Source organism: Montipora foliosa, unplaced genomic scaffold, assembly GCF_036669935.1.
Source record: "Montipora foliosa isolate CH-2021 unplaced genomic scaffold, ASM3666993v2 scaffold_449, whole genome shotgun sequence".
Lineage (NCBI taxonomy): Eukaryota > Metazoa > Cnidaria > Anthozoa > Scleractinia > Acroporidae > Montipora > Montipora foliosa.
The window spans coordinates 407,501-420,000 of NW_027179755.1; the positions used below are offsets into that span (position 1 = coordinate 407,501).

Below are 12,500 nucleotides of genomic sequence, written 5' to 3' on the forward strand. Positions count from 1 at the left end.
ACGTTCACGGAAAAAAGGATGTGTTTCAATTGAACAGATTTGGTCATGAAAATCCTTGTTCAGAAATCAGAAGTCTACGTTAACAGCAGAAAGCAGGGCCAGTACTCCTTAGTATATGGCTAGAAATATTCTTCTTACTTTTTCCTCCAGCCGCGCGTTAGCCAGTTGGTGAGGGCCAGTCTCCTGCCTTATTATTTGCTGACAAACGTTTAACTTTGTTTAAATACTTTTGATTTTGTATGCTATTTCCAGCTTTTCGGTGTTCTGTTTTAGTTTCTTTTATTGTTTTCTTTGAAACTATCAAATCCACTGTCATCCATTTTTATTTTGATTTGTTCCGCTGAGTCGTTCCCGTAGACATTATGGAGGACAATTGGAATTAATTGTAATGCTCTTATCTATTATGTAAGTAGAGTCGAGTAAGGCCGTGATCAGCAAATGCTGAGAACGAAACTGCAATATAAACTAAAATGAAATTCATTGAATTGTTCTTGTTTAATTCGAATTCACAATATGACACAGCTTTGCGCGTGGATACTCCACAAAGAATTGTCCACTGTCATTCATTTTTCCTTTGATTTAATCGCTCTGAGTCGATTGCGCGGCCTCCATGGAGGTCATTTGGGTTTAATTGTACTGCTCTTATCTAAGTAGCATCGAGTAAGGCTGTGATCAGCGAATGCTAAGAACGAAACTGCAATAAAAGCTAAAATTGAGTTCATGGAATTGTTCTTGTTTAGTTCGGATGCTGTACTGTTGCTGAGTGTACTTTAAAAAGTACTGTTAGCATGAGTTAAAACTTCGTTACTTGGCTTTGGTCTAGTTTCCATAGACATTACGTTTCATGTTATTTTTATTCTAGATGGCTTTATAACAATGAAATAACTCACCTCCCAGAAAATGTTTTCTCAGGACTTGGTGCGCTACAATACCTGTAAGTTTGTTGACCCAAATAAACTTTGAAAATATGACATAGCTATGTGCCTGGTTACTTTGCAGAAAACAGTGTGACTTATATACAAAGCGACTGATACAGCTGATTTAAACAAAGTGTCAATAGTAATAAATAACCTTTTTTGGTTTTTCGGTCTAAAATTAAGGTGTATTTGGACCTTAGCCTTCTAAGATTAATACTAACTGTTATTCCAGTATGTCATGTTGGTTGTTTTTTTAACACCCTTTTTTCACTTGAGCGAGGTTCCCTTACTAAAGAAAGGAGCACATTAAAAAACGAAGTTGATTCCTACCGAAAAACATGAGTTTTGGTGTCGAGGAAATGACAATATCTCGAATAAATGGGTATGATTATTATTGCTACTATTATTACTATTATATAATAATAATATTATTAATATTAATATTATTACTATATTATTACTAAAATATTATTATCATTATTATTATTATTATTATTATTATTATTATTATTATTATTATTATGAAAGCAAAAACTTTAAATCCGTACTTACCTATCCAGTTATAGGATACTTTGCTTATATTTCGCTCAGAGCAAACACGTCCATGAGAAGATTCGTTTTAAGATTTATTTATTTCTCCAGAATACGCCCAATAGAACTTTCCTTAAGAACATCATAACTGAAAGCTGCCAAAAATGCTTCCAATTAACAAGCCTGGGAATTGTAGTCACTTTTGTGTCATTTGAATAGATTTTCCTATAGTCAGGCCAAATAGTAACACCGCCCCACCGCTTTAAAGGAGATTCGTACCCGGGATATTGCAACTTTTGGCTCTCCAAAAAATCAGCTCGCTAATGGGAATAAGAGAATATTTGGCTTTGGAGATAACGAGAATTTCAGCCATCGAATTCCTGGCGGGAAAATTTTGTCTCAAATAATTTAACTACGAGAATCCGAACTGATCAAATTCTTGTAGGTTGTACTTGAAATGTATTTCTTTCAACAATCCTCATAAATTTCAATAAAGTATTATTACTATTTTTATAGCAATGGTAATAATAATAATAATAATCATAACAATGATATTTTAATAAGTGTTTACTCCAAATGATTGCACGAATTGTGGAAAATGAACACTCTTTATACTCCACGGGTATAACGAATAATATTTTCTATAAATTTGTAATTTTTTATAATGTCTAATTAAGCTTGGTTAAGATTTTTATTTTATTGTAATGTATTGTATGTTGAAAATTATTATTATTATTATTATTATTATTATTATTGTTATTATTATTATTATTATTTATTTGTATTATAATTTAGAAGGAAAGATTTTATAGTTTTCAACAAGTCCTCCAAATTTAGAACAATCAGGACATCATGAAACTCTATTGTTTCCGAACACTATGCACGAAAACTTCGATTTTTTACTTTATGATCCGTAAAGAGAAGGTTTTTCATAAACGTTCACGGAAAAAAGGATGTGTTTCAATTGAACAGATTTGGTCATGAAAATCCTTGTTCAGAAATCAGAAGTCTACGTTAACAGCAGAAACCAGGGCCAGTACTCCTTAGTATCTGGCTAGAAATATTCTTCTTACTTTTTCCTCCAGCCGCGCGTTAGCCAGTTGGTGAGGGCCAGTCTCCTGCCTTATTATTTGCTGACAAACGTTTAACTTTGTTTAAATACTTTTGATTTTGTATGCTATTTCCGGCTTTTTGGTGTTCTGTTTTAGTTTCTTTTATTGTTTTCTTTGAAACTATCAAATCCACTGTCATCCATTTTTATTTTGATTTGTTCCGCTGAGTCGTTCCCGTAGACATTATGGAGGACAATTGGAATTAATTGTAATGCTCTTATCTATTATGTAAGTAGAGTCGAGTAAGGCCGTAATCAGCAAATGCTGAGAACGAAACTGCAATATAAACTAAAATGAAATTCATTGAATTGTTCTTGTTTAATTCGAATTCACAATATGACACAGCTTTGCGCGTGGATACTCCACAAAGAATTGTCCACTGTCATTCATTTTTCCTTTGATTTAATCGCTCTGAGTCGATTGCGCGGCCTCCATGGAGGTCATTTGGGTTTAATTGTACTGCTCTTATCTAAGTAGCATCGAGTAAGGCTGTGATCAGCGAATGCTAAGAACGAAACTGCAATAAAAGCTAAAATTGAGTTCATGGAATTGTTCTTGTTTAGTTCGAATGCTGTACTGTTGCTGAGTGTACTTTAAAAAGTACTGTTAACATGAGTTAAAACTTCGTTACTTGGCTTGGACTAGTTTCCATAGACATTACGTTTCATGTTTTTTTTTATTCTAGATTGCTTTATAACAATGAAATAACTCACCTCCCAGAAAATGTTTTCTCAGGACTTGGTGCACTACAATACCTGTAAGTTTGTTGACCCAAATAAACTTTTAAAATATAACATAGCTATTTGCCTGGTTACTTTGCAGAGTACAGTGTGACTTATATACAAAGCGACTCATATAGCTGATTTAAACAAAGTGTCAATAGCAATAAATAACCCTTTTTGGTTTTTGGGTCTAAAATTAAGGTGTATTTGGACCTTTAAAAGATTAATACTAACCGTTATTCCAGTATGTCATGTTGGTTGTTTTTGTAACACCTATTTTTTCATTTGAGCGAGGTTCCCTTATTAAAGAAAGGAGCAGATAAAAAAACCAAGTTGATTCCTACCGAAAAACATTAGTTTTGGTGTCGAGGAAATGACAATATCTCGAATAAATGCGTATGATTATTATTGTTACTATTATTACTATTATACAATAATATTAATATTAATATTAATATTATTACTATATTATTACTAAAGAAAAATTATTTCTATTATTATAAAATTATTATTATTTCTATTATTATAAGTTAGAAACAAAGATTTTATAGTTCTCAACAAATCCTCTAAATTTAGAACAATCAGGACATCATGAAACTCTATTATTTCTGAACACTATGCGCGAAAACTTCGACTTTTTACTTTATGATCCGTAAAGAGAGGAAAAAATGTATGTGACTCAATTGAACAGATTTGGTCATGAAAATCCTTGTTCAGAAATTAGAAGTGTACGTTAACAGCAGAAACCATGGCCAGTACTCCTTAGTATCTGGCTAGAAATATTCTTTTTACTTTTTCCTCTGGCCGCGCATTATTCAGTTGGTGATTGCCAGTCTCTTGCCTTATTATTCCCTGAGAAACGTTTACCTTTGTTTAAATACTTTTGATTTTGTATGATTTTCCAAGCTTTTTGGTGTTCTGTTTTAGATTTTTTTATTGTTTTCTTTGAAACTATCAAATCCACTGTCATCTATTTTTGTTTTGATTTGTTCGCGCTGCGTCGTTCCCGTAGACCCTATGGAGGGCAATTGGAATTAATTGTATTGCTCTTATCTATTAAGTAAGTAGAATCAAGTAAGGCAGTGATGAGCAAATGCTGAGAACGAAACTGCAATATAAGCTAAAATGAAATTCATTGAATTGTTCTTGTTTAATTCGAATTCACAATATGACACAGCTTTGCGCATGGATACTCCACAAAGAATTGTCCACTGTCATCCATTTTTCCTTTGATTTGATCGCTCTGAGTCGATTGCGCGGCCTCCATGGAGGTCATTTGGGTTTAATTGTACTGCTCTTATCTAAATAGAATCGAGTAAAGCTGTGATCAGCGAATGCTAAGAACGAAACTGCAATAAAAGCTAAAATTGAGTTCATGGAATTGTTCTTGTTTAGTTCGAATGCTGTACTGTTGCTGAGTGTACTTTAAAAAGTAGTGTTTACATGAGTTAAAACTTCGTTACTTAGTTTTGGTTTAGTTTCCGTAGACATTATACGTTTCATGTTTTTTTTATTCTAGACGGCTTTATAACAATGAAATAACTCAGCTCCCAGAAAATGTTTTCTCAAGACTTGGTGCGCTACAATACCTGTAAGTTTGTTGACCCAAATAAACTTTGAAAATATGACATAGCTATGTGCCTGGTTACTTTACAGAGTACAGTGTGACTTATATACAAAGCGACTCATACAGCTGATTTAAACAAATAGTCAGGAGTAATAAATAACTGTTCTTGGGTCTAAAATTAAGGTGGATTTTGACCTTAGCCTTCTAAGATTAATGGTAACTGTAATTCCAGTATGTCATGTTGGTTGTTTTTGTAACACCTATTTTTTCATTTGAGCGAGGTTCCCTTATTAAAGAAAGGAGCACGTAAAGAAATCAAGTTTTTTGCTACCGACAAACATTAGTTTTGGTGTCGAGGAAATGACAATATCTCGAATATATTATTACTATTTTTATAGCAATGGTAATAATAATGGTAATCATAATAATGATACTTTAACAAGTGTTTACTCCAAATGATTGCACGAATTATGGAAATGAACACTCTTTATACACGTTGTGTATAACGAATAATATTTTCTATAAATTTGTAATTTTTTATAATGTGTAATTAAGCTTGGGTAAGACTTTTATTTTATTGTAAAATATTGTATGTTTAAAACTATTATTATTATTATTATTATTATTATTATTTCTATTATAATAATTTAGAAATAAAGATTTTATATTTCTCAACATGTCCTCCAAATTTAGAACAATCAGGACATCATGAAACTCTATTATTTGCAAGCACTACCCGCGAAAACTTCGACTTTTCACTTTATGATCCCTATACCCTATGGAGGACAATTGGAATTAATTGTATTGCTTTTATCTATTAAGTAAGTAGAATCGAGTAAGGCCGTGATCAGCAAATGCTGAGAACGAAACTGGAATATAAGTTAAAATAAAATTCATTGAATTGTTCTTGTTTAATTGGAACTCACAATATGACACAGCTTTGCGCGTGGATACTCCACAAAGAATTGTCCATTTTTTTTTTTTATTTGATCGCTCTGAGTCGATTGCGTGGGCTCCATGGAGGTCATTTGTGTTTAATTGTACTGCTCCTATCTGAGTAGAATCGAGTAAAGCTGTAATCAGCGAATGCTAGAAAAGAAACTGCAATAAAAGCTAAAATTGAGTTCATGGAATTGTTCTAGTTTAGTTCGAATGCTGTACTGTTGCTGAGTGTACTTTAAAAAGTAGTGTTAACATGAGTTAAAACTTCGTTACTTAGTTTTGGACTAGTTTCCGTAGACATTACGTTTCATGTTTTTTTTATTCTAGATAACTTTATAACAATGAAATAACTCACCTCCCAGAAAATGTTTTCTCTGGAGTTAATGCGCTAAAATACCTGCAAAATTGTTGACCCAAATACACTTTCAAACTATGACATAGCTATGTGCCTGGTTACTGTACAGAGTAAAGTGTGACGTATATACAAAGCGACTCATGCAGCTGATTTAAAGAAAGAGTCAATAGTAATAAATAACTGTTCTTGGATCTAAAATTAAGGTGTATTTGGACCTTAGTCTTCCAAGTTTAATACTAACTGTTATTCCAGTATGTCATGTTGGTTCTTTTTGTAACACCTATTTTTTTCATTTGAGCGAGGTTCCCTTATTAAAGAAAGGAGCACATGAAAAAAATCAAGTTGATTGCTACCGACAAAGATTAAATGCGAATAAATGCGAATCATTATTATTAGTACTATTATTACTATTTCTATAGCAATGGTAATAATAATCATAATCATAATAATGATATTTTAATAAGTGTTTACTCCAAATGATTGCATGAATTATAGAAATGAACACTTTATGCCTCTCAATATAAATGAGGTTGAGTGAGTCGCCAAACTGTTGAGCTCGGTTTGCGGGGCGGAGAAAAACAGACAGGCCACTTGGAGAAATCTGGCTATGTGCCTTAGCACATAGCCGGTTTAATAACAATGAAAATATTACATCACAAACTTAAAGAATTGTTCGCACGCCCAGCAAAGGTGGGGATCTGAAAGCGCACCTCAGAAGTAAACTGAGAAAAAGAAAAAAAGAAAGAAACAGTGGAACCTGGCAATGGGGAGGAGGAGGGTGAAAAAGTTCGACAACCAGATCAATCGAGCTTGAAAAGCGAATGAATATTTACCACGCTTTCTCGGAATGCAACAAATTCCCTATAGGGGATACTTAATAATTGCTCCTCCCCAGGAATGACCGCGCCACACTTTGCTGAGTGCATAATTATGCATGCAATATAAATTTTAATTATTGAGATGCATAAAACTTTTATTGGCAAGCCAATAACACCTTTATGCCTCTCAATATAAATGAGGTTGAGTGAGTCGCCAGACTGTTGAGCTCGGTTTGCGGGGCGGAGAAAAACAGACAGGCCACTTGGAGAAATCTGGCACATAGCCGGTTTAATAACAATGAAAATATTATATCACAAACTTGAAGAATTGATCGCACGCCCAGCAAAGGTGGGGATCTGAAAGCGCCAAAGCCGACTTGGGATAAAGGAGGCAGCCCCACCCCAACAGGAATGGCGACAAAGGCAACCTCATATGAATTTGAAAAATTGGAAGCAATAAAGTTGCTAACAAGATAACATGGAACCAAGGACAAGGTCCTGATGCAGACAAAATTCAACGGCATTGGTGTGAAAAATGCCCCTGCAATTGTTTATCACCAAAATAAAAGTGGCCTTAATAAGCAAGTTATAACAGTACAGAAACAGCACCCCTGTGACTGCCTGTACTGGTAGGTACAACAATGCATTAAAGAAATTAAGGCGAGACAGAGCCTCTACTAAGGTTACAGCACAGGAAACCAAGGACAAGACCCCTGCCTTGTCAAAGGTGACAATAAAAATGACCAGATTCCATACCCTTGCCTTAGGGCTGGAGAGTTGGGATGCGAATATATATACCGAAAGCATCAGACTTCCACCTGCCTAAGAGGCAAATTTTGGGTTTCAGACAGCCCGTTTTTAGCAGCGAAAGAAGCCAAGGACAATAATTCTGTAAAAAAGGATCTAGAAATGGGTGTACCCTCTAGAGATTGAAAAAGTGCACCATCAACTAGGCCGGGCAAAGCAAGATAGTCCAGAAGGCTTTGCACAGGACCCACTTCGAGCAAAAAACCTATTGCTTGGTTTACAAGCCCTGATGGGTGACTAAAGTATCATGTGATATTGACACGAGCAGATTAGTATAAAGGCAAAACAAGACCCTAGTTACAAGAGACCCAGTAAATAAACACAGTACTATACAATGACTACATGGCCCCTGCTCACATAGTGAGAAGAATTAATAATTGGTGTAATGAACTATGAAGGAATCCACATGCATGGACACAGCCAATGATTTCTTAAGGGCAGCCAGGCTGCCAAAACCCGAATGATGTGTGTGATCACAACAAGGAAGTAAATGCAATGAAGGGAGTCAGCTTTGACAGAAGTACATGTAAACCAATTGGATGACTTTGTCCACACACACAGAAATTGACTTTAACTGTACTTAACTACATGAAGTCTTATGAAAAATTTAAATGGACATGACGACATGGCCCCTGCTCATGAAGACATGCAGTAATGTGACCTATTTATTGAAAAAGAAAAGTAATAGTGATTAAAATGCAACATGAAAGAAGCAGCATACGGGTACAGCCAATGATCACGTCTTAATGACAGGGGTGGTATATGGCGTAGCCTAGCGGCCAAGACCATACTCCAACATGGTATAACGAAGAGAAAATGTAAAGCACGCGACTGAGAGTCAGCTTGTCTAGGTGAACCAATTGGAGTTGTTAAAAAGTGCTCCAATGTTCATGTTGCACCCTGCTTAAAAATGGGCAGTGATTATTGTGACCGCCTGCTACGAAAACCCCGAAAAAACCCCCGTGGGGAAAAAGAAGGGAACGTAGTCTTCCAGGACACTGCAGTCACACAAACTCTGAAGACAGAGGCAATCACGCCATAGCAGGTAGGAAGTATCTGAGTTAAAATTGGGAGAATCCGTATGTCTAGATGACCTACATTATCTTTAAGTGTGAAAACGTATACAGCATAGCATACAAAGTATGTAAGAATAATATTATTGGTAATATTAACTAAGCTTGGTTATCCTTGCGTTGGCGAAAACCTTCGTAATTCGAGGTAGATTCAGGTGATAACATCTTGGTATGATATAAACGCTTGGATGGCATCAGAAGCAAGAAGAAACAAGAACTGAAAGACACTGGCAAAAATGTTAGTATCTAAAGCCAAAGTCTGGTTGTGAATAAAATTTAGAACAATATTATACAATACTGTGGACACAAGACCAGACAGGCAAATACCAGCACAACGCAGAAAAACACGAGCGCAGCAGGGGTAAGCATGGCAGACAGTACACACATTGTCACCGCAACAAGTTGCAATACCCCTATGCTGCAAAACTGATATATGTTAAAAGGCAGACATATTTAAAACAACCCGTGGCTGGTGTTGCAACAACACACAAGTGCTCATGACCGCACATAACTCCAACAAGAGGAGAGAAAACCACCATGACTGGCAATGCTACAGCCGATGGTGTAAATCAACAATGACAATTATTTTAATGCAGAAACACATTGGACACAAAACAAAGATCAATGATATAAAAATAATGGTACTCAGTGGAAAAGCATCAACAAAGGAACTAGTAAACAAGCAATGCAAATTGAAAGAAAAATACAACAGACAAATGAGGGAAAACAAAGGGACATAATTATCACACAGGATAATAATTTTAATAATAATGCAGAAACTCAAAGAAACAAAACAAAGATCAATGATATAAAATTGCACTGTCAAAAAACATCATCTAAGAAAATACTGTTGACAAAATTAATGAGGGAAAATAAAGGGAAATAAACCATGGAATAATATGAATGAAATAAATATCAATGATATAAAATTGAAAAGTCAAAAGCATCATAAAAGAAACATTCACTGGTAAATAAACCATGCAAATTGAAAGAAAATACGATCAGCAAATCAGCAAAAATGAAGGGCAATATCACACAGGATCCATGTGTTGCCAACTGAATGCAATAATAGTGCTGAAGGCCTGAAGGACTGATGGTGATAAAGGCATGGCATCCAGAACAAAGTCAATGGGTGGCGGACATGGTCTGGTGTTGAGAAGTGACAGCTGAGGTGGAGCATGCCGACGCTCGGGTGGCATCACACGTAAGAAGAAACAAGAACTGTAATACCACGAAGGGCAGACCCAACAGACCCCAGTACTACTGCATCTGCTACGGTACGAGTACTACAAGTTGTACATGGAGAAGCAGTGAGTGCGGAAGTTCCTCGCAAAGATGAACTTGTATCTGACACAGGTTGGTTAAGTGATGGCGATCCATGAGACAGGAGTGAAGTGAGGGACTCTGTGATTGCACGAGGGACTTGTGAAGCCAGCTGGGTAACAAGCGTGGCAGGTATGGTGGGCAAGGCCAGATTTCCGGTGGCAGTGGCTGAAGTGGAGGCTGGTACATCAGGTTCTGTGATTGGTGGTAGGGAGTCTGCGAAGGCCTCCGTGGCAACAGGTAAGGAAGGCATCCGGAACAAATTCAATAGGTGGTGGGCGTAGTCTGGTGTTGCCGCTGCTGCTCAGAACGCTTACGCTTGGGCGGCATCTGAATAAGAACAAAGAAGAACTGGAACAGGACATAAACACCAGACCAGACAACCAATACAAACACATAACACAGAAAAAACAGAAACGCAGCAGGGTAAGCATGGCAGACAGTACACACATTGTCGCCGCAACAAGTTGCAATACCCCTTATGCTGCAAAAATATGATAAATGGCAGACATATTGAAAACAACCTGTGGTTGGCACTGCAACAACACACAAGTGCTCATGACTGCACGTAACAACTCCAATAAGAGGAGAAAATGCCACCAAGACTGGCACAATAAGCAACAGTCAATGGTGTAATAAATAGTGATAACAATTATTGAAATAATGTAAATACAAACACATAACACAGAAAAACAAAAACGCAGCAGGGTAAGCATTGCAGACAGTACACACATTGTCGCCGCAACAAGTTGCAATACCCCTTATGCTGCAAAAATATGATAAATGGCAGACATTCATCGTAACGAAAAAACCCCGCGAATCCTAACGAACACATGCAGGCTAAACGCAAATCTTTCAGATTAGCTGAAGGACCAGCATACTTATCAATGATTTTCTTAATAATATCGGCAGAGATGGGTTTCTTCTTAGCAACAGCTGGTTTACTACGTTTAGCCGCTTCTAGCAAATTATGACAAATTTGCGCATCCAAAGGATTGCTAATGATGCCGGGAATAAAGGAATGAAACCATTTAAGGGCTGTATGTGTCAACGATAGTGTTGCATAAGACTTGGAACTAACATATACCTTATGAAGGTAAGCAATTACAATCGAAACCGAGAAAGGAGGCGACAGCTGAATACTGGACAAATTACACCATCTTGAAAACTTGACAATTTCTTTTGTATATCTTTTAACTGTAGACTCCTTGACTTAGACTTGGTTTCACGTGGTCGGGGATGTTTTCCCAATTCCCCCCCTCCCCCCCTGTCAAATTCTGAACGAAGAAATCCACTCCGCTACAACCTGGGTTCCAAAACCTTGAATAGAACTTTTTAACTTTCGTATTATAGAAATTGGCGAAACAGTCCACTGTATGTGGTCCCCAAGTATAATCCAGGAATTCAAAAAAGGAAGTTGTAATTTGCCAATCGTCTACATCAATAACACGACTAATAAAATCCGCCCTATCCATCTCAGTTCGGGGAATCCATTGCATTTCCAGTTCGATTCCATTATCAACACAAAACTGAAAAATCCTAAGGGCTATAACATGTACACCTTTCCTCATGCTTCCAACTTGGATAATTCTACAAGCATTTTGACTGTCAGAAAACCATTTAATGTAAGAACCTTTAAGAAGGGGCAAAAATGACTCAAGTGCAAAAACAATAGCTGTTAACTCCCTCCAAGTGGAACTCATACCACACTCGTGTACATCCCATTGCTTATGACATACCTGTTCCCCGTTAACATTTAAATGTGCACCACATCCTGTAGCACTAGCGTCAGAATAAACAACATATTTAGACGGTCTGAACGGAGAATGTATAATACTTTTCAAATTCAGTCTATCTAAATTGGTTTCCCAAAACTCCATTTCTCTTACACAATACTGATCCAAAGTAAACTTCGAATCCCAATCCTGCGCTGCTGGGACAGATATTGAGCAATATCTGGTCATAATTCTGAAGATGTTCCCAAACACTGCCCCGGCGGAAATAATCTTACCCACGAGGGAAGCTAATTCCCTGGCAGATACCTTAAAACGTTTTTGAAACATTCTTCGAACACAGCCCGCAATACTAGACAACCGTCTATCCGAAATGCGAATAGTTCCGTGACCAGAGTCCCATACTATACCTAACCACTCAATGACCTGACAAGGAGTCCAATGGGACTTCTCGTCGTTGGTAATAAAACCGGCTTTATATAAATCAGATCTAACACAGACGGCTAACGCTGTACAGGAGAATTGATCAGAATCAATTAACCAACCGTCGTCCAGAAATATAGCAACACTGATTCCATGTATCCTCCAATATTTTTCGAG

General features: G+C 36.5%; 2 protein-coding genes across 2 annotated transcripts in view; both read left to right on the top strand.

Annotated features, from left to right (window-relative positions):
* The window catches only part of LOC137989270 (nitric oxide synthase 3-like), a 212,883-nt gene that overhangs the window by 143,696 nt on the left and 56,687 nt on the right, over positions 1 to 12,500 (top strand). The window lies entirely within an intron of this gene.
* LOC137989253 (uncharacterized) overlaps positions 1 to 12,500 on the top strand; it is a 70,647-nt gene that overhangs the window by 54,295 nt on the left and 3,852 nt on the right. The window contains exon 8 of the mRNA XM_068835089.1: positions 10,232 to 10,407. Coding sequence (XP_068691190.1) covers positions 10,232 to 10,407 — 176 coding nt within the window. The remainder of the gene's footprint in view (positions 1 to 10,231; positions 10,408 to 12,500) is intronic.